This window comes from Diorhabda carinulata, chromosome X (genome assembly GCF_026250575.1).
Source record: "Diorhabda carinulata isolate Delta chromosome X, icDioCari1.1, whole genome shotgun sequence".
NCBI lineage: Eukaryota > Metazoa > Arthropoda > Insecta > Coleoptera > Chrysomelidae > Diorhabda > Diorhabda carinulata.
The window spans coordinates 9342688-9363371 of record NC_079472.1 but is presented as its reverse complement, the minus strand read 5'-3'; the positions used below and the strand labels follow the sequence as shown (position 1 = coordinate 9363371).

The 20684-nt window shown below is 31.1% G+C and overlaps 1 protein-coding gene across 1 annotated transcript in view; it reads right to left on the bottom strand.

The window, feature by feature from the left end:
* The window catches only part of LOC130901750 (cardioacceleratory peptide receptor-like), a 93925-nt gene that overhangs the window by 35156 nt on the left and 38085 nt on the right, over window positions 1–20684 (bottom strand). The window contains exon 2 of the mRNA XM_057813323.1: window positions 477–612. Within this exon, the coding sequence (XP_057669306.1) occupies window positions 477–612 (136 nt within the window). The remainder of the gene's footprint in view (window positions 1–476; window positions 613–20684) is intronic.

The window sequence follows — 20684 nt, the reverse complement described above, 5'->3', positions numbered from 1 at the left end:
AATGAATCGTCTTCTGCGATGGATTTCCATGATTTCCCTTCTAACGAACCAATGCTAGTGTACCATTTACAATTGACCGTTTTACGTTGCTCTAGTGGGACGGTGGCGACGTGTCCAGTTATTTCGAAAAAACAGTGCCTCGTACGCGAATAACTTTGTTTGGATTTGTCTGGTATTGAAAGACCCACGATTGAATACGGAAAACCGTGGCTCGAGATGGTGCTTCATCACCAAAAGTCGAACCGAGTTGATTTGTTTGGTACACTGCTGTTGGTTTAATTTATGTCAAAATTCATAGAAAATTATCGCAAGAAAATGTTCGTCATTTAGTTCCATTCTTTACCCAAGATGAATTATATGTAAAAAAACTCAAACTTTATAATGGCAGTGTCAGATTTGACATATTCATATTAGTGTTGCCACATCTGAAAACTTAAGTAGCAGCCTCCGTATATATGTCATTGAGATATACCTACCTGCAAATGCTAAATGAGCAATAAAATAGTTCATTCTACTTTTTCTTGCTCCACCTATGGTCAATGTATAGATAACTCCTAAATTCCCAGCTACTATCACAATAAGTAACAACCACAGGACTGTATATTGTTCTACCTAGAAAAAAGTTTTTGTTAGTATTTTGTTTGTTTGTTCAATGATGAAAAGATGTTGAATTGAGTTACAAGAAAATTTTTATTGCAAGCTGTATTTATTTCCGAAAAAAGACACTTCTAAATTGGGAGTTTTATCTCAAAGTTATCTCAAATCTGAGTTTTTATCTCAAAGTTCATGAATGTAGTGTTCCAAATAAACGGAATACATAAATTTTTGATCCACAATTGAGGTGTGAGTGGACGAAATCGAAGTAGGCTAGAGTAGACATTATTTAGGAGCCGCTTTTTGACCAATCTTTCTATGATTTTAGATAACGTGGGAAGGACGGTAATTGGGCGATAATTCGATGCTTGATTTTCATCTCCTCCTTTATGCAGAGGTATATTTATAGCCGTTTTAAGACAATTGGGAGAAATACCATTTTGAAATGAAAGGTTAATTGAAGTGGTAACGTCCTATTATAATAAATATCTTTTATTATCTTACGATCAATTTTTTGGGAAAAAATTGGATGCCAGACTAGTTAGTTGTTTTTCTGAATCGAGAAAATTTGAAGTCTACATCACCAGAGAGCAGTCAGTTGTTTGACAACGGTGCTAAAAGTTTTGAAAAATGTTTTCCGAAAAGATACGGCATAATTTGCGAGAAGCATTTTTAGTATTGGATTTTACTGCTTCATGATCGGATGCATTGAAGACAGTACGGTGGATTCTGAATCATACGATGACATGACATAGTCTATAGTACTAGAACTGGTCTTAGTTAGCCTGGTTGGTACCATTATTTGCACGACCATACCAAAAGAATTGAAAATCAACTGAAGTCATTCTTGATCTGCACACACGCTGAAATAATCAATATTGAATTAGTTTACTTTTTAGAGGTAAGGACTCCAGTAAGGTCAGTAGTTTGTGACAAAAATTATGCACGTCAGAGTCAGGTGTTTTGTAAATACAAATAATATCGATGTCATAAGTCTTGTAGTGGACGATAAAAAATTTGAATACTTTCTCAGATATTATATCATTGAACTTTGTTATTTCGGAAAAATATTATTCCCATATTCTGCACGCCTAAACGTATTTATGCCAAATTACAGTTTTCTTCAAATATAGATTGAATAGTTTTCATAATTTCCTCCTTTTCATAATCGGTGTTATTGGCTCCCTTGTTATCGAGAGCTTCATCTTCTGTCTTAAAATTAATTATATATTGTCACTGTGCAAAAAACTGCTTTCAAATGATTTGTGCGCTTTGATCGTTTATTTCTAGGCTTAAAGTTATTTCGAAGCGTTCCATAATGAATTATATGATCAGTTATAATATCACAAGAGTTTCCAAAATGATTATTTTATGAGCAGCGGGACGCAATCGGTGGAAAAACTTCTTGCGGACTACCCTGATGGTAGCAAAGAAATAGATAGTTCTTCTGCTATCAATCGAGTCATCAACCGCCGGACCTCCCCATGAAACCTTTCTGGAAATTTTCTTCTATCGTTTCATTAAGGATCCATTTATGATGGTTATGTCAAATTTGCAATACTCCCATCAGTGTCGCCATATCTCAAAAGATAAGTAGTAACCCTCGTAGATATGAAAAATGGTTTTTCTAGAGTTTCATAAGCTAATTTTTAAATATGATTTCGGCTGCCACATGTTGCGCATATAAGGCGTAACTTTTCGCAAAACATGCTGCCGTGTTTATCAATACCTCTTCAAATGTTTACGAATTGATTTCGATCTTTATTGATCCCCTTAACGGGGGCTACAGTTTCTTTAGTATGCACTCTATGTTTCACGAGATCAGTGAAGATCAATAAGAATAAAATTGGTTTGAAAACAATCGATGGTTATTTTAATTAACATTTCTGAAGGACAATTATATACGCAATAAAGCATATCGTTGTCTAAAATTTTTATTAATTATTTTTTTTTCAAATTTTTATAATTGAGAGTTGCCCACAGTAACCATTATAAATATTCACCTTGTTTAAGTGAAACTAATAAGAAGTTATTATAAAATCTGCGTAAATAAAATATTTACAGCTATGAACAAGTCTAAAATATCTGTTGTCTTTTCGGATATTTTCCGCAGAATTAATTAACAAAATAGATATATCTCAATTGTAAACAAATTGTGGAAATATTTATTTTTACAACTAAACTTGATAACATTTGGAAAAATCAAATTTATTGGTTGTAAAAATTTATTGCACATAAAACATGAAATTATTATTTGACCCTCTAGCATATTTTACGATGTATTTAATTTTGTAAATGTTTGAAGATAATTATAACATTATGTAAAACGATGCACAGGAAATAATTTAGAACGAAAGATAATATAAGACAAGTAAAAAACTGTATTATTAGGATAATTTGTATAAAAAAAATAGATTAATTTCCAAAAAAAAATAAATTTCATACTTCATAAATTCTCTAGTGCATATGAGTACGATATTTTATTTTTCACTTCAATGTAAAATCAAATGAACCTTCAAAACTATATCTATAAAAGGAAATAATATAGAATTTAAAGGTTGACTTCAAAATGAGTCTGTTTCGTTGCTATTATTATTGCCCCCAATCATTTTTACTAGAGGATTGTAGAGGATTTATCAACTCAAAATCCGTAAATGCTAAAATTAAGAGTTATTGCTTCATTTGCACAAATCTTCACTTCAAATGAATAATCATCACATTTTTAATTCTCTCTGAATCTTGTTATTGTAGTTAATGTCTGTTCTAATGGAACATATAGAAGCTGAAATTATAATATGATCACATTTTATGCAGATTTATGTAGATGGGTGCTTGCGTCGTAGTTTATGCAATACGTTAATTTATGTGCTGACGTATTTTTAGAAAAGATGATGTTTTAGATGATTTTCATAAGGATCGCGGATACTTTATCTAACATAAAAAATTAATTTGACATCCTTTTTTTTATTTTACAATCTACTTACTAAATAATTTGAGGGAGGATCAGATCGATCATAAATATGCGTTATAATGAGAAAGATTTAGGAGAATTGTGAGAACACCAGATATTTAAAGAAGCTCAGTTTCAGATTTACTGCCGTAAGAGTCGAAGTCGATTCTGAAAATATCAACTGTTTCTTATGGCTCTAATGCTATCAATTGTAAATATTGTAGAGTATAGAATTTCCTACAACAGCCAGACAGGTATGTCTTGTTCATGGGCCGAAAATCATGAATAAGCAGATGGTGCACGCAGTTTTCCTTTCAAACTGTTCATGATGAAGAGTGCATTTGGTGACTGTCCCTCATCAATAATGATTTTGTTCAGTTTGTGCAGAGACGTGTGATTTACAACCATCGCTTCACGACTGAAGAGAGAACAACATTGTCAATCACACGATGGTTTCATTCACAGGCGGCAGAGCTCAACGACAGAGAGATATATTGATAATATTAATCTCATGATACAATTCCAATGGTGACTATGTTTGAAAATATTTATAATATTGCTGTATTTAGATAATGCCGAGTTATACCTCTTCCAAAAGAGTTCTGCTTTATCTTCACAATAGTCATTACTTTATTGTTAAATTGGTGTAGATTCAATTGTTTTAAAAAAAATGGAAAAACGCAACAAATTATAAGCAACTAACTTTACTTAACCTATAAAATTCAACTCAACTCATAATCCAACCAATGAAATTTTACATCAATTTGAAAAAAAAAACCAGATTGAATAAATTCAATATTTATGTTAGGTATCAATTTAAATAGGTATTAAAGGTATTAAATCCGAAATCAAGACACCACAATCCTCAGTTGATTGATGTGTGTGAGTTGTAAGGAAGTCTTTGCGGTTTTTTTTATTGGGAACGTGGCAACGAAATACCAAAGTGGACTAACTTTGATATATTTTCCGAGCTTTCGAAAAAAAGGTAACGCCATTAACAACCAACTAACCTCACCTAACCCATAAATTTCAACTTCACATATAACGATCTAACCTATAAAATTTATAGTCATTTATATTCTAGCCAATGAATATTCAACTACATTCATAACGACCTAACCTATTGAAGTTTAATGTTATTCATAAATTTACCAATCAATATTAACATCATTCACTGAAACTCAAGAAAAATCAACAATTAAAAAAAATTCGTATAGTAACCAGAATCAATATTTCAATTAATCAATATTTCTATCAACGTCAATTTGAATATTGAATTTTCAATTTTATGAGTTTAAAATTTTTTACAATATCAATAACAATATCAAAATGTATTAAACTATAATTTCAGTCCCAGATGATGAATATATAAGTATTCGAAAGCTCGGAAAATATATTAAAGTTAATCCAATTTGGTGTTTCCTTACCACGTTTCCAATAAAAAAAAAGCTAACAAAGACAATTTATATATATATATATATATATATATATATTTAAAGAAAAATATAATTTTCTTTTGCGTGTTATTTTGCCGTACATCACATAAAGTCCGTTTGTGACAGATGATCTGTCACTGTCATCGATGGGAAGAAGGGCATAACCTCGAATGTCGTGTTGTGTGATTGTGTGCTGGAAAACAATTTCATTTTTAAGCTTATTTTAATTTGTGATTTTGGAACAGACATTGTTAATAATAACATTAAATGTCGTTTCTTTTCTTACAGGTATGAAATATTTGTTTAGTACTAAATAGGTGCATACTTTTGTTTCATGTAATTTTTAGTTTACATGTTAATAACAATAAATTATCTTTTCTTACAGAGAAACACAATTGTGTTTGATTGACTGTGTCACCAAAACCACAGATATATTGGAAATTGTCTTATAAAACGACATTTATTGTCAACAAAATGGAAAAGTTGAAGTTTACTTTTCAAGTGAAACCAACAACCGACGGAAAGTCAAACTATATCGCCATAACCGCAATTGTGACTGAAGATGAAAAATATTTCCTTATTCCTGAAGAATTCCAAGCTATTTCACAGCACACATATATTCAAATTTCGAAAACTTTTGTCACAGTGAAAAATACATTAAAAAAAAAAGACATTAAACTAGAAGTGTTTGGATAAAAACAACAGAGGATATATTAAAAACATATGTTGATGAGGATGGCAATATGATTTTTCAGAACCAATTTCTAGAGGAAACTACCAAAGAACAATTGACTGTCGTAAGCAAAACGTGTTCAGAAGATCCTATAGCCAAAATTTTAGAGAAATTAATAGAAAACCAGGAGAAAAAAGAAAAAAAAAGCATAAAGAAGCTAGCTGACAAGTTTGTAATTGAAAAATTTGATGGAAAGAGTTCAAATGCAAATCAGTGGATGGAAGTATTTGAAAAAGAATGTGAAAGGTTCAATGTATTAAAAGACGAAGAAAGAATTGAAATCTTTAGATTATTTCTTGAAAAATCGTGCACTGATTGGTATTCTTCCATGATAATCAAACTTACCTTACATTCCGAGTGGTTACAATGGAAATCGAGCTTTATACAGACTTATGCAAATAAAGGTTGGACTACTAGCAAGTATGCTTTATCGTTCAAATATCAATATGGATCTTTATTAGAATATGCAGTTAAAAAAGAAAAACTTTTACTAGAAGTAAGAAAAACAATAGATGAAGGGACACTTATTGATATAATTGCCGCCGGCTTACCAGATTTTATAACTGATCGAATCAACAAGGAAGAAATTTTATATACTAAAGACTTGTTTAGTGAACTTGGAAAATTAGAACATTTGGTTGCAAAAAAAAAATATTAAAAAAAAAGACGATACCAAGCAAGTAAAAGAAAAATGTAGTATTTGTGAAAAATTAAAAAAGGGTGTACGCTATCATTCAGAAGATTCCTGTTGGTTTAGAACAAAATCAGATACAGAAAAGGATAAAAAGCAAATAAAGCTCGTTAACAATTCAGAATTGGAATGTGAATTGCAGTGTGAAGATCAAAAAAACTAATAGTGCCGCCATTGATCAAAGTCAAATTAGTACTCAATGAGAATGTTGAAGTTTTTGGGATCTATGACTCAGGCTCTAATGTCTCATTGATAAATTCAAGATTGTTAGAAATAAATAATAAGGAAACCAGTCACTACAACAATACTAATTTGAAAACGATTAATGGCGTTAAAAAGGCAAATGGCATAATTACAATAGATATAGCCATTTTTGATGTGGAAAAGAAAATGAATGTTTTTGTAATAGACAAGGAAAATTTCGATTATGACTTCTTAGTGGGACTAGATTGTATAAAAGAGTTTTACCTAGTTCAAAATGCAAACTTAGAAATTAGTCAGAAAATACCCATACAAAGAAGTGGAACAGTTTCTAAGGAAACAGATTCAGATATAATTTCTATAAAAATAAAATCTGATAATTTAATAAACTTCAATGAAGGCATATGTGGAAAAGACTTTCAAATTTGTATTAATCATCTAGACTTTGAAAAACAGGCATTGATTGATGAATTAATATCAAAAAATAAGTCAGTATTTGCAAAGGACAAATTTGACATAGGAAAGGTAACGGATTATGAAGCACACATAGACCTGTTAACAGAAAAATATTACGTTATTAGTAAACGTCCATATCGTTGCACAATTGAAGACAAGAAAGAAATTGAGAATCAAATTGCAAAATTATTGGAAAAAAATATAATAGAAGAATCATATAGCCCATTCGCAGCACCGGTCGCATTAGCATATAAAAGAGAAGAAGATAAAAAATCAAGATTGTGCATTGATTTTCGAGACTTAAATAAAATAGTTGTGCCTCAGTCACAGCTATTCCCTCTTATTGAAGACCTAATATTAAAGACAAGGGACTGCAAGTTTTTCTCAACACTAGACCTAAATTCAGCGTTTTGGTCTATACCTTTGCGTGTTATATATGTGTTGTATATGTGTATATATATATATATATATATATATATATATATATATATATATATATATATATATATATATATACATATACAGAGTGGCCCATTAGTGTGTGGAAGTGCAATAACTTACTTAAGATCAAATGTACACAACACATTTCTAGAATATTTTGAGGTATACAGGGTGTTCAGCCTAAGCGTGACAACATGAGAAAAGTTTTTTAAATAGGACACCCTGTATATTTGTTCACCATCAGATTCAGCGTAAAATTCTGCATATATCCCTTCCTTTTCTTTTTCTATAAATTGTGACGTCGCGACGTTGGAGCGAAATATATGAAGATTTGACGAAAATTGGTGCACCAGAAATGCTGCCTAGGAAATGTTATTAGTGGGAAGTAACTAAACTTGTTTTGTAAGTACGAAGGTGAAGGATGGCTGAAATGTCTGAACAGAATAGAAGTTTCGTTTGGGGTTTGGGGTATTTTTTATATAAGCACTAATTCAGGAGATTTCACTACCATCTTATAAAACTATTTCATCCCTTCAAGATATGTCTTATAATGTACACTCTAAAATTGACTGGTTCTAAGAAAACTGCATTTTTAGTTTATCATTTTAAAATATTCACCTTTTTCGCGACACTTTTTAATAACACTGAATGTGACGTTTAAAATACTTCTAGTTTTTGTGATAAAATCAAACCAATAATTTTATACCTTTAAAAACTGTAATAAAATAGATAGGGTCTATACAAAACTAAATTAAGCAAAGATTAGATATTATCTAGACGTATTACAAAGAACGAAGAAGCAATTAAGATCATGAACTTTATGATACAAGAATAGACAGATATGATTTTTATATTGGGTGCCAGTGATAAGAACTGTTTACTCGCACAAAGGAATAATCAACAGAAATTTCCACATAGAAGACAGCTAAGAAAAGAGACATTGGAAAATTTGCTCCAACGATTTACCAGAACTCGCAGTGTAGCTTGCGAAAAAACCGAAAGGTTGAAGAATGCAATGTCACAGGACAACGAGATGACCGTAATGTTGAAAGTCAAGGAAGATCCCCATATCTCGACACGGGAAATATCAAAACAAACTGTCGTCCAAAAAATTCTATCAAAGATCAAAATGCATCCTTACCGTATACAGCGAATGCAGAAACTATTGGATGATTATGAAAAGCTGTTGACCTTCTGTAAGTGGGCTCAAGAACAAATTCAGCGAAACTGAGCTTTTTTCAATTTTGTATTATTTGCCGATGAAGCAACATATCATAAAAATGGTTTTGTTAATAGACACAATTTCCATTATTATATAACAGATCAACTGCATTGTATACGGACTATCAGTCAAACAAGGTGGTCATTAAATGTATGGGGTGGAATAATTAGGAATCAGGTTATAGGCCCATATTTCTGTTGATGTTAAATGAATGTTAAGTTTAGTTAAATTTTTTACAAAACGAATTACCCCAACTACTTAGCAATTACCTGCTTATGATAGGCGGCGAATGTGGTACCTACATGACGGTGCACTAGTTCACTATACCCAACTGATCAATACACATTTAAATAATTAATTTCCCTGACGATGGATAGGTAGAGGAGGACTCCATAAATGGCCACCTCGTTCACCGGACCTTACAAAAATGGATTTTTTTTTGTTGGGGTTATGTCAAGGAACAAGTGTACAAAACACCCGCGACTACTAAGGAAGACATAAAGAATAGAATTAAGGAGGTTGTCCGAACTGCTGATGTCAATATGTTAGATCGTGCTAGTAGACCTTTTGATTATTGAGCATATCTTATTGTAGTGGTGGTCATTTTAACATTCAATAAAATAGTTTTTAGTTCTTTCTTATTTATTGTTAGTTATTTTTGTTTAATTTGTTTATTTTGAGTTTTGTAGGTACCCTATTTATTTTATTACAGTTTTTAAAAGTATAAAATTACTAAACTAAAAGTATTCTAAACGTCACATTCAGTGTTTACTTGTTAAAAAGGTGAATATTTTTAAATCATAAACTAAAAATGCAAAGGTATTGTAACAATTATAATGGAAAAGTAGTAAGTAGCAAATTAATTTTTATCCTTTTCTTAAAAAATTTGTCAAATTGTAACAAAATTAGAAAAAAAAATTCAGAAATTAAAGAACAGTATTTCTCGTAGAATTTACTGTTTCCAAAAAAATTAATATACCTATTGTGATAATCAAGACGTGTAAGTAGATAGTTTTTTATTGTTTCTATTATTTCGTTCCTTTTATTTATTTGTGATATTCGTGTTTTTTACTATATTCACAATTTAATACCAAATAGAAATAAATAAATGTAATTTTCGACAAATAAATCATAACCAGCTCCCAATTAATTGTTAAATGATTAGATATAGGTACATAATCATTGTTTTGCAAAGAAAAATGGAAATATCCTAAGAACTAATAATCAAAAGGAGTATGTTGGTAGTACTTTTCTATACCAACATGAAATGCATGGTGGAATTCATTCGAAAAAACCAAGAACATAATGTTCTTTTGATTAATCCTCTATCAGATTCTATAAATATTGAGGGATAAAATAATTTTCCATAATTCTTGAATTTCTCTTATATTGTACAGGGTATTTAACTTATCACGATTTCATTTTTAATAACCCGTGAACTACATTACAACTCTATATCATCGTTATAGGAATGTCAAGCTGATTCCAAATATACGTTAATATCAATGATGGCTATAATCCCTCAAATTTCCAAATTGAAATCTTAAATGACAAAGGAGGTACTGAACTTTATCACACTAATCAATCGCCCTTTATACAATTTACTATTGATAGGGGAAATGTGAATCAATTGTTATATTGTCTTGACTCTAAATACAGACATTGTAATTCAAATTGCCTTGTATAGGAATAAGTTCTGAAAAATATGTCAATGATCATTTATTCAACTTCCAAATACTAAAATTGATTCAATAAACAGATAAAAATAACGTTTATAAGACTAATTAACAAACTTTCGCATATAAACTCAAATTTTTGTTGCAAGAAATTCTATATAGTACTCCTGACATTGACTTCAACATAAGACAGAGCTAGTGGTCGAACGATACTATATCTACTAATAATAACTTCCCTAGCTCATACATTTCCACCATAACTTTTTCTAGCTCTAAAAAGCACACTTAAGAATAATTTCCAGGTTTTTGTCGAGGGCGTAATTGTTACCCTCATCTGTACTATGAGCATTCTTGGCTTTTTTCAAAAATAACAATTCCCTCATTAATTTATAATAATTGTCATAATTTGATAATCTGAGGGTTCGTTACCACCTATACGATTCTTATTATTATCAAACAAACCTACTTTTCCATTTATAAATATCTAAAATGAAAAATTTTTTGCGAATGTCTTCGAAAGAATTTTCCCAGATAGTATTCTGCATTTTTATTCAGTCACCCGATAAAGAGAAACATTTGTCGACAAAATCTTCTACTAACAGAAAGTGTTTTCATTTCTCATCACCAATTTGTATGTAAAACCTTGTCTCACAAAACTTCTTAACAATCGACGCTCCTAATAATGGATAATCTGAATTGGACAGTTTGCAAAATTATTTTCCTGAATCAGGGCGAATTTTTCGAGAACCAAGATTTGAAAGATAGCCAAATCGATATAAATTTTACAGCTGCTTAATGGTGCATGTCGGTGAGCAATAACCCTATAATATATTTTATTGATTCACAAATCAGGATACTAGAAATATTTATCGAAATTTGAATTTAGATTTTCATATATAACACAATGTCATGTCCAAAGAAAAATTCATGTTTGATGAAAACCGGCTCCTTCTATTCACTAGTTTTATTTATTAGAAAAGCATATGAAAAATCGGAATACCGGGTTGACCAAATAAAGCACCAACTACCAATAACTTTTTTCTTTATGTAGGTTATAGAAAATTTATTAGGGAACCGTACAGTAGCAAGCAGCTTTAGACCTCTCCTTAAGACCAAAAAGCTATACCCCACAATACGTTATAACCCTCTACAAGGCCCAGATTCATCAATCTTTGGAATATTCCTCACTAATTTAGAACATAGACCTAGACCATAGAAGAGAGGTCGCTGACCTGATTCTGCTTTACCGATACAAGCACGACAGATGCCTGCTGACGCCCAGAACGTCAATTTGTAAGTAGTCCTTTCTTTGACACGTATTTCCCTAACCCTACAACCAAGAGGAATTCGATATCAATATTCACAGGAATCTCTACACAGCCCACGCCACTCGAACTACTCGAGTGTAATAGTGTTCACCCTCTTGTGCTTGCTTTTTATATAAAAAATTGCATTCTAGGTCATGGAACTTTTGGTGGGAATTCTTTCACCAACTGTTTATAATTCTTGTCTTTTTGTTGCATAGAAATTCTCGTACCACAATTTCAAAGTCTTTCCAGGCTGCCTTTTTCTTTCCCTTCCAGAATTTGACCAAAAGCGGGGTCCTTCATTATTTTGCGCATTTGAGAGCCCACAAAAATTTCCTATTTAATCTTTTCATCCCTTAATCTTGGGACTTTCGATTTAAGATATTGGAAAGCATCTTCATCCTTGTTTATGGATTCATTGAAAATCAATCCTGAGGTAGGTGTTTTCATCTACCTGCTTAAATGAAAATTATAAAGATTATACACAGGCAGTATACAGAAGGGAAGATGTCTACTATGAGTAAGGAGGCGTTCTGATTTTATTTTTTATCTGCAGCTATTGGTTCTAGGAGAACCAGGATTTTAATTTGTAATTTTATTTCATAAAACTTCATAAAACATCTTGGTTTTTGATATGAAATAAAGTGAGTGTTGCTAATTTCACCTCCGTAAAATAGAACAGAAATTTTGTTAGTCCTTTGCGAACCGAAATTTTAGAAAAAAAAATATTAACTCTACTCACCACCTTTTAAAAGGTGGAATCTTGAGAAGGGGTGAGCTGAGGAGATGTTGTTTTATGAAAGACCCAACTAACTTTTACACTAGCAATCACCTCCTGTCACACGAATTTGGAAATTTGGCTGTATCCTGGTATGTACTTAGAAACCTTATGAATGTGTAGGTGTTCATTGGAGAAATATTTACTTTTTAATTCGTCCTTTAATGAATATTTTTTTGGTTATTGGTTCCAATTATATATGTCGTCTCTCACTAATATAGACCTTGTGTATTATGAAATATAAACTACAATAATTGGAACAAGCATCCATTAACTGGGTCGTAATAAAACTAATAAAACAGAAATTTTCCGCAAAATAGCATAATTGTTTCAAATTCAATTTAAACAGATTCAATTCAATTTTGAGCTATAATATTAGCAATTATAATGATGAATTCAACAGTTTCCGTATCTTTGTGTCTTCAAACTAATTTGTTCTAGATTGGCAACCCTTTTGTTTGCTCAAGCTTCATCGTCATTAAAAGAGCAGAAAAAACAATAAAACGCATTTCATTTGTTTCCACCACATAATCAATTATTTTTAGCATAAGTATCTCGAGAAATTGTGTAGTTTCTCCCTCACTTACAGTGGTATATATGTGTGTGTACCTTTCGTTTTTGGTTCTATATTTTTTTGAATAAATATTACAAAATCGCATATTATTATAGTATATTGTTGGCTTAAATTGTCCTAAATAACTGGACAGCTCGGAAAACCGCAAGAAACATGTTAGTTACTACCAGGGTATTACGCGTTACGTTGGACTGGGTGCGACGAGTTTCTCTACTTAAATCACGAACTTAAATCCAACCTAACAATCCAAAGGAATAATTATACTGCAACAGTCTGAAACAGAAGGTAAATGGATTATTTATGTTAACTGATCGACTTAACTGAATGTCGTTTGCTGAAAGTTGAAGTTTATTATCAAGCTATTACAAGGCAACGCGAAGTATTAAAAATTTTTATAGGTAATAGAAATTTTATTTGTTCGAATTATTGTGAATGAAAATGATAAAGTCTCCAGTACAATACAAATTATTTCTCATGTACATACAGAATCTCCAAAGCAGAATTCCCGAAACCAAGAAAATCAAAACTCGACTTCACAAGGTTCCAGTTCACTTATATTCAAATGTTGTAAGTTTTTGGGAAAAATATAAACGTGGAAAACGAGAACATGAAAGAAGGTCAGAAACAACTTTCTTTCTCAAATCAAATTCTGATGATTTAGTTTTCAACAAGTATTTTTAATCAATAATATGAAAATTTTCAGGGCAGAACCGATAGAAATCAATTGGTTCTGGAGTGAAGTATCTCAAGATGGCATTTTTTGCTACCAAGATAATATTATATAGATCAAGATAAATAAATATCCGAGGGTACGATATCGGGTGTGGCAGTACATCCCTCTCCATTCCATTATAAGGTGTATTATGGGATCAAAAAGTAGCAGCTATTTTTGTACACTCACATTTGAGATATTATGTCGATCAATAAATTATTCCTGGCCGCTTAATAGCACCTAATAAAACTGTCAATAATAAACTTCCAAAAATAGAAACATATAATAAAATGTATTGTTTTTCAAAATATACTCCATTAAGAGCAAAACACTTGCATGCTTTTGAGCCAATTGTCTAAGCATTTTTTCATTTCTAATATATTAATTTTTTGATAAAGACTTAAAATTAATCGAAACGTCAAATTTTATCTATCTTATCTATTTTATCTAAAAATTAATGAAAAAACTAATTTTAAAACAGAAGAGGCCTAAAATAAAGAACATTAAGAGACATAAACACAAAAATCTATGTATCAGTTTTTTGATTAGACAACTTCAGCACTTCGTGGTGTTAAAGAAAAGTCACATTCATTTTCTATATCCATTTTTATTGGTTTTTCAACATAATTTGATATGAAATATAAATCACTGAGAAATCTAAACATGCAATAATGTTGACAGGTTTGAGTCAAATTTATATTACTTATTTCAAAAGGTAGTTCAATTTATGAATAGTTTTAAATACAATAGTACGTTATGAAGCACATATACGACAAATACTTTGAATGTCTTTGATAGCTCAGTATTAATGCTCCGTCTAATCAAACTGTAAGTCATGGACTCGAGTCTGGTCTAGGAAAATTCAAATTTAAATTTTTTTTGTGTACTTAGCTAAATTGTGAACATTTAGTAGTTTTTCAATTATAAAAACCGATTTTTTGTAGCAAAAGTATCTGAGAGTAGTGTTTAATTATTTATTCAAGAAAGCAGACGTGTAATGGGTACATTATACAATTATCAAAGCTCAGAGAAAAATCAAATCAGACAAGTTGTATTTCAACTTAACCTACTTAAATTTCTGATTTCTCGCATTTTATCATAAGTCTTCAAATCATCATCATCTTTCCCTATATTTTTTGTTTCCACATTTGATTGATAAATTTAAATGATAAAGATTAAACCGACCGAAAAGGTCCCTAGTAAATGAGGTATTCATTTCTCTCCCTTCTATAAGAAGTTTGCGCCAAATATCCAACCAGCGAAAAAAATGCAAGAGAGGAGAAAAAATCTATTAAACTAAACACGGGAATGATTTTACCAAGAGATTTACCTTTCTCAGTCATCCATATATTTATAGGGCCTAGTGACGAAGTCTATTACGAATTCAGGAAGAGTATTTGATAGTAACGCAAGAAAAAAGTTATTGGCGATAAAATGAGCTAGTTGTACATCACGAAATGCGATCAAAAAGGACAGTGAATAAATTTTTATATATTCAATTCACTACGAGGATTGTTGCTTAAGTTTTGACATATGGCAACACTAATAAAACTATGTCAAAACTGATATTGCCATCATAAAATTTGACGAACTCAGAACATGTTATCATACGAGTGCTATTTGAGTTCTTTACAGATACTTGAAACATTCATAGCCATCAAAAAATGGAATTATATCGCGAACATTTTCGTACGATGATTTTCTATGACATTCTACGTGGATAAATCCAACAGTAGTGTGCCGATTAATTTGATTCGACTTTTGGTGATGGAGCACCATCTCAAGCCAACGTGGAAGCTAGTTTTTCGAATTCAATCGAGGTAGCACACGCTACAGGATGAATTTCGTAAAGGTCGTCTAAAAATCACTGTTGTGCCAGAAAACATTGATGCTGTGCGTAATTAGTTTTACTAACATGCGTTAGATACCGCATAATTTGACATTCGCTCAGAAAAAAGCTCGTGTCGATTTGTGTAAAGAAATTCTGAAAAAATTTAATAACGGTGCTTAAAAAATGTCTATAAGATCGTGACAGGAGATGAATCCGAGCTAAATAACAATCAACTGTATGGTTCTTTCAAGATAATTATTTACCAATGCAAGCTCTTACACGTCAGGTCAAACAAAAACGTTTTTGAAGTGGCGAAGAACATGGAATTGATTTGTCATCTGCCGTACAGTCCTTGTTCAGCACCCAATGATCTCTTCTTATTTCCGCAGATCAAAAATAAATTGCGAGGTCAACGTTTTTCTACACCTGAAGAAGCGGTTGATGCTTTTAAATCAGATGTTTTGGAGGTACCTCAATCGGAATGGAGAAAATGTTTCGACAATTGGTTCAATCGCATGTAAAAGTGTACTGATCGTAATGGAGAATATTTTGATAAATATTACAAATATTTGTTTTAATGTGTCTATCTCAAAATTTAAGTGGCAAACTCACTTATTGCCGTTATGTTCAGACAAGCAGTGACAATTTTGTATTAGTTCCATCTTATAGTATGCTACTTTAGCTATTTAGTGCATGACGTGAAATGCGGATGTTGAGCAGCGCATGTACATTAAGCTTTACTAAAAGTTAAAACTAAACGTACTCACGAAATGTTAGAATAGTTGTTCGAACTGAAAATCACTCAGTTAAGGATAAGAAATGGTAATCCAAAGTAAATAAAGATATGTGAAAATGTTCAAAAGAGGAGTAGAACATAAAAATAAATAATCAGAAATTAGTATGCCCACACAAAGTGGAAAAAGATAACGAGGATAACCTGCAACAAAAAATGAAAACAAAGACGAAGAAATTTTATCATCTCATCTTGGAGGAGGAGGAAAATTATCCCTGATAGTTTTTCGATATTAACACTACATTATCTTGTTTATTATTCACTAAAATGTTTTTGTTTATTTTTAAGTCTGTTAATGTCACATGGTTAATATTCTCTACACAACACTAGAATTATCACATAAATACATTAGGTATTTATGAACGATTTGTCTATTATTTTGAGATAAGATCTCACAGTTTACTGGTGAAGAGCCTTTTTCACTTTTATTTTTCCTAATTGATTTATGTCTTAATAAAAATTCTTTTGCTCGATCGTATTCGTATAATAATGTATATTTCAATTCATTATGATGCATTCCGACATTTTAGGACAGTTCAATTTCTTATAGTCAAAAATTCAGAAATTTTAGGTTTTCTATTATACAGGGCTTCGAAAAACGTGTAACCATGATACGTATTGGGTATCGTATTATAACAATATATAAACATTCTCACAAGTCAAACCAATTATCTCTGGACTCATTTATAAAAGTTCTCACATACTTGTTAAACGTCCGGTGGAGGTTTTCATAACTCCTTTTCGATTCGTTGATAAGCAGTAGAAAAGTTTTGGTCCATTTTTAATAATTCTACTAGCTTGCTCATGATTTCATTATTATATTCTGTTCCTTGATCTGTCTTATTCCTTTTATACCGTATGTTGGTGTGAAATTGTCGAATATTGTTTTTGCAATTGTCTGTGCTTCTTTGTTTTCAATTGGATAATTTTTTAGATACAGTATTGTGATACAGTAACGGTTTCTGTTTCGACAAATGGATCTATCGTATCTATACACACTATTTCGAATGATGTAACTGCCGTACCTAAAATAATAAATTTTTCCTCATGACCTGGTATAGCCTTTTATTTTCTTTGATAATCTATTATCTCCAACATGCTCTCAAAATATTGAGTCGTTGTGGTATTTTTTTATGATCTTAAGAATTTTTTCTTTCTGCTCCACCATCTTTGGTATTTCGCAGATACATATTTGTACATTATCTACTCTTTTATTAACATCTTCTATTTTTTCATTGTGCACTTGTTGAGTATTTAATTACTTACGTATATTTTAATTTTTTTCACTTCAAATTTTACCGATATCTTGTACTATAACTTAACTATTCCAGTTTTAGTTTGGTACTAATTTTATGAAATTATTGTAAGGAGTTACTGAATTATCAATTATTTCACTATGTATACTCGGATTTTTAGGATTCTCTTTAAAATCCTTCTGTCTTGCTTATTAAAATCGACAACCATAAATTTTAATTTATTGTTCCTTCTGTACTCCTAATACTTCTTGTAAAATCTCTAATCTTTTTACTACGGTGGGTTTTCCAAACTAATCATAAGAGCTTTATTATCATGACAAATGTTACGATATGTAATAACGGACAACAGTCCGCGTTGAAGAAATTTTCTCCTTTATCATAAAGATGTTTTCAACCACTCCGTTGTCCTGACCCTCTTATTTCGAATCTATCTCCCATATGTGCTAACTAATTTCCACATTGTACCTGAGGAACGATGCAGCCGTTGTAATTACACTAAAAGTTTGCACGATCGCCATGTGGTGATTGAAGGGTCGCCATGTGTAACCACATCTACAAATCACTGGTATATTTTCAACTTACACATTAAATCACACATGTTTACTGACCTCTGACAACACGTTGGTCAGTCACTGCATTGATAGCAATGTCACTGTCGACAACTACATATGTGTCTGTGTCTATTCATCTGTTTTGCTGAGTGTCATATATATTCACACAAATATTATCATTATTATTTATAAGATGAACGTTTTATAGATACAAAGTTTATTATATTATTATATGCTAATGGTACATGTGTTTAGATTGAGTCGGAATAACGTTTATTGATTTATTGCGGTCTAAAGTTAACCTTACTGTTTTTAACAACCGTCTCCTTCATCAACCATCACAACTGTTAGAACTGTCGCTTATCTGAAGCTGAATCAGGAATATATGCTCATATTTGTCAATAGTATCGCTAATATTATCGGGTCCATCACATTAACATGTTTCATGAGTGTATTGCTTTATGATTATTACTTTCACTAAATTCTCAAGAATCTAAATAAACACTGATTGACGAAAAATAAATTCAAACAGTATGCTAGTTTAAATCAATCAAAATTTGACAAAGAGATAGTAATGACATAATGGAAATTTATTTCGAAGAAAAAGTCCCTTTCATTCTGATCGAAGATACTAATTCATATGCTGTGGATAAATCGTAAAACCCACGGAAATTTAACAGGGAATAAAAGAGATATTAGTTCTGCAATGATAAAATTTCTGAACATTAGTGGAGCACAAACAAGTATATTATGATTTTTGGGCAATATGAATCGAAATGCTTCCAGTTGTACTCCATTATTTTCATTTCTTTGAAAACGCAATAAAATTATGCGTGAAAACTATATGCCAAATAAAAAAACTCTGTAGACGGAATCTTTGCAGACTAACAGTAAAGGAAACTTAGAAATGGTCTTGTCTGTATGCAAACAGAAAGCTAAACAGAATGTCCTTACTGTTTTAAACATCCATTTTGTTAAATTGGAAAATGGCGGACTCTCTATGGAACCGAATGCATGATTACAACAACGAATTGTTTAACACTGCCCCATTGTATCAAATGATATACTGCCCACAAAAATTTTTCGAAAAGAAACTAATAAAGTTAAGGAAAAAATAAGTCTTCGCATTGGTTGCAGAAGGAATTCAACCTGCTTGGAGAATAGAGTAGATTGTAAAAGGTTCATTATTTAGAGAGTCTACCACCTCCAGAAAAAAAATCAGTAACTCATGAACCATGTTATATATATATATATATATATATATATATATATATACATTTCAGTTCCTGGAAATAACATACAAGTCTTGAGTCAGACTTTTGAAATTTTTTAGTTGTGTGAATTTACTTGACACTTTTTGCCATGTTTAACAATATTTAATTATCAGCTAGGTATTCACAAAAATTCCATTATTCCATAATTTTCAACCTTTTCAGTCCAGCCATCTTTCAATTTGGCAATAATGACAACTTAGTGAATTTCAGTTAATTGAGAAGGCATTAAGTACAATTTTACTCTAACTGAACTAAAATCAATCATTGAATTATCTGTCACATTGGGTAGGAACTTTGATTTATGTGAGAAAAATGTAATGTTTGCTTTTTCAGTGAACAAAAGTGTACCTAAAAATAACGCCGAGAAAAGTTATTTTGTCCGATCTGTGGAGAGAAACCTTATGTGTGGAAAATTGTTTTGAAATATTCTTCAGAGTATAAAATTGTACTTTTATTTTTTTATTCTAAATAAATTTTCAATAATTATATTTTCTATTCATTCCTCAATGAATGTTCTGTTTTTGTGAGCCACCATTAATTATTTATTCACGCCCCAGAAGCCATCTATCCGTATTAGCAGTAATATTCTACAACTTAAGGACTTAAGGACTTACAAGTTATGTATTCTTAACGCTTTAGTTTAGTTGCAACGTAAACGCCGCAAAATCGGTACTTTTACATATTGAATTGTTTTCAATAACTTACAAACATGTATGTAAAAGTAATGATAACACAGCGGAATTGTTTAGTAGTACGTTTAGTGTTAGAGAATATATGATTTATAGACTTGTTATAGAAGAGAAATGTGGTGAGTTTCAAATAGTACGTAAAAATCCTGGAAAATGAAAATTTCAAGTGGAAAATCAATTGAAAGAAAGACTTCGAAGAAAAGTACATGCGTTCTTTTTTAGAAAAGAATTTCCGACAGTAAACAAAGTTCTTGTAACGGTTCCAGATGACCAGGATCACCCTGAACTAAGTCGAAGCACACTTTTAAACGAAATTGGTTCTCGCTGGAAAAAGCATTCCATAACGTCAATTTCAATAGAAAGAAACGGTATTGTAGTATGGAGAATAAATTATTTAGAACATAGGTGTCAAACTCAGTTTTGTAGAGGGCCATATATTAAATTTTGAATTTGTGGGTGGGCCAAATTGAAAATAAAAAAATGAACTGACTGACTTCTATTTTTTTTTGACAAGCTCAT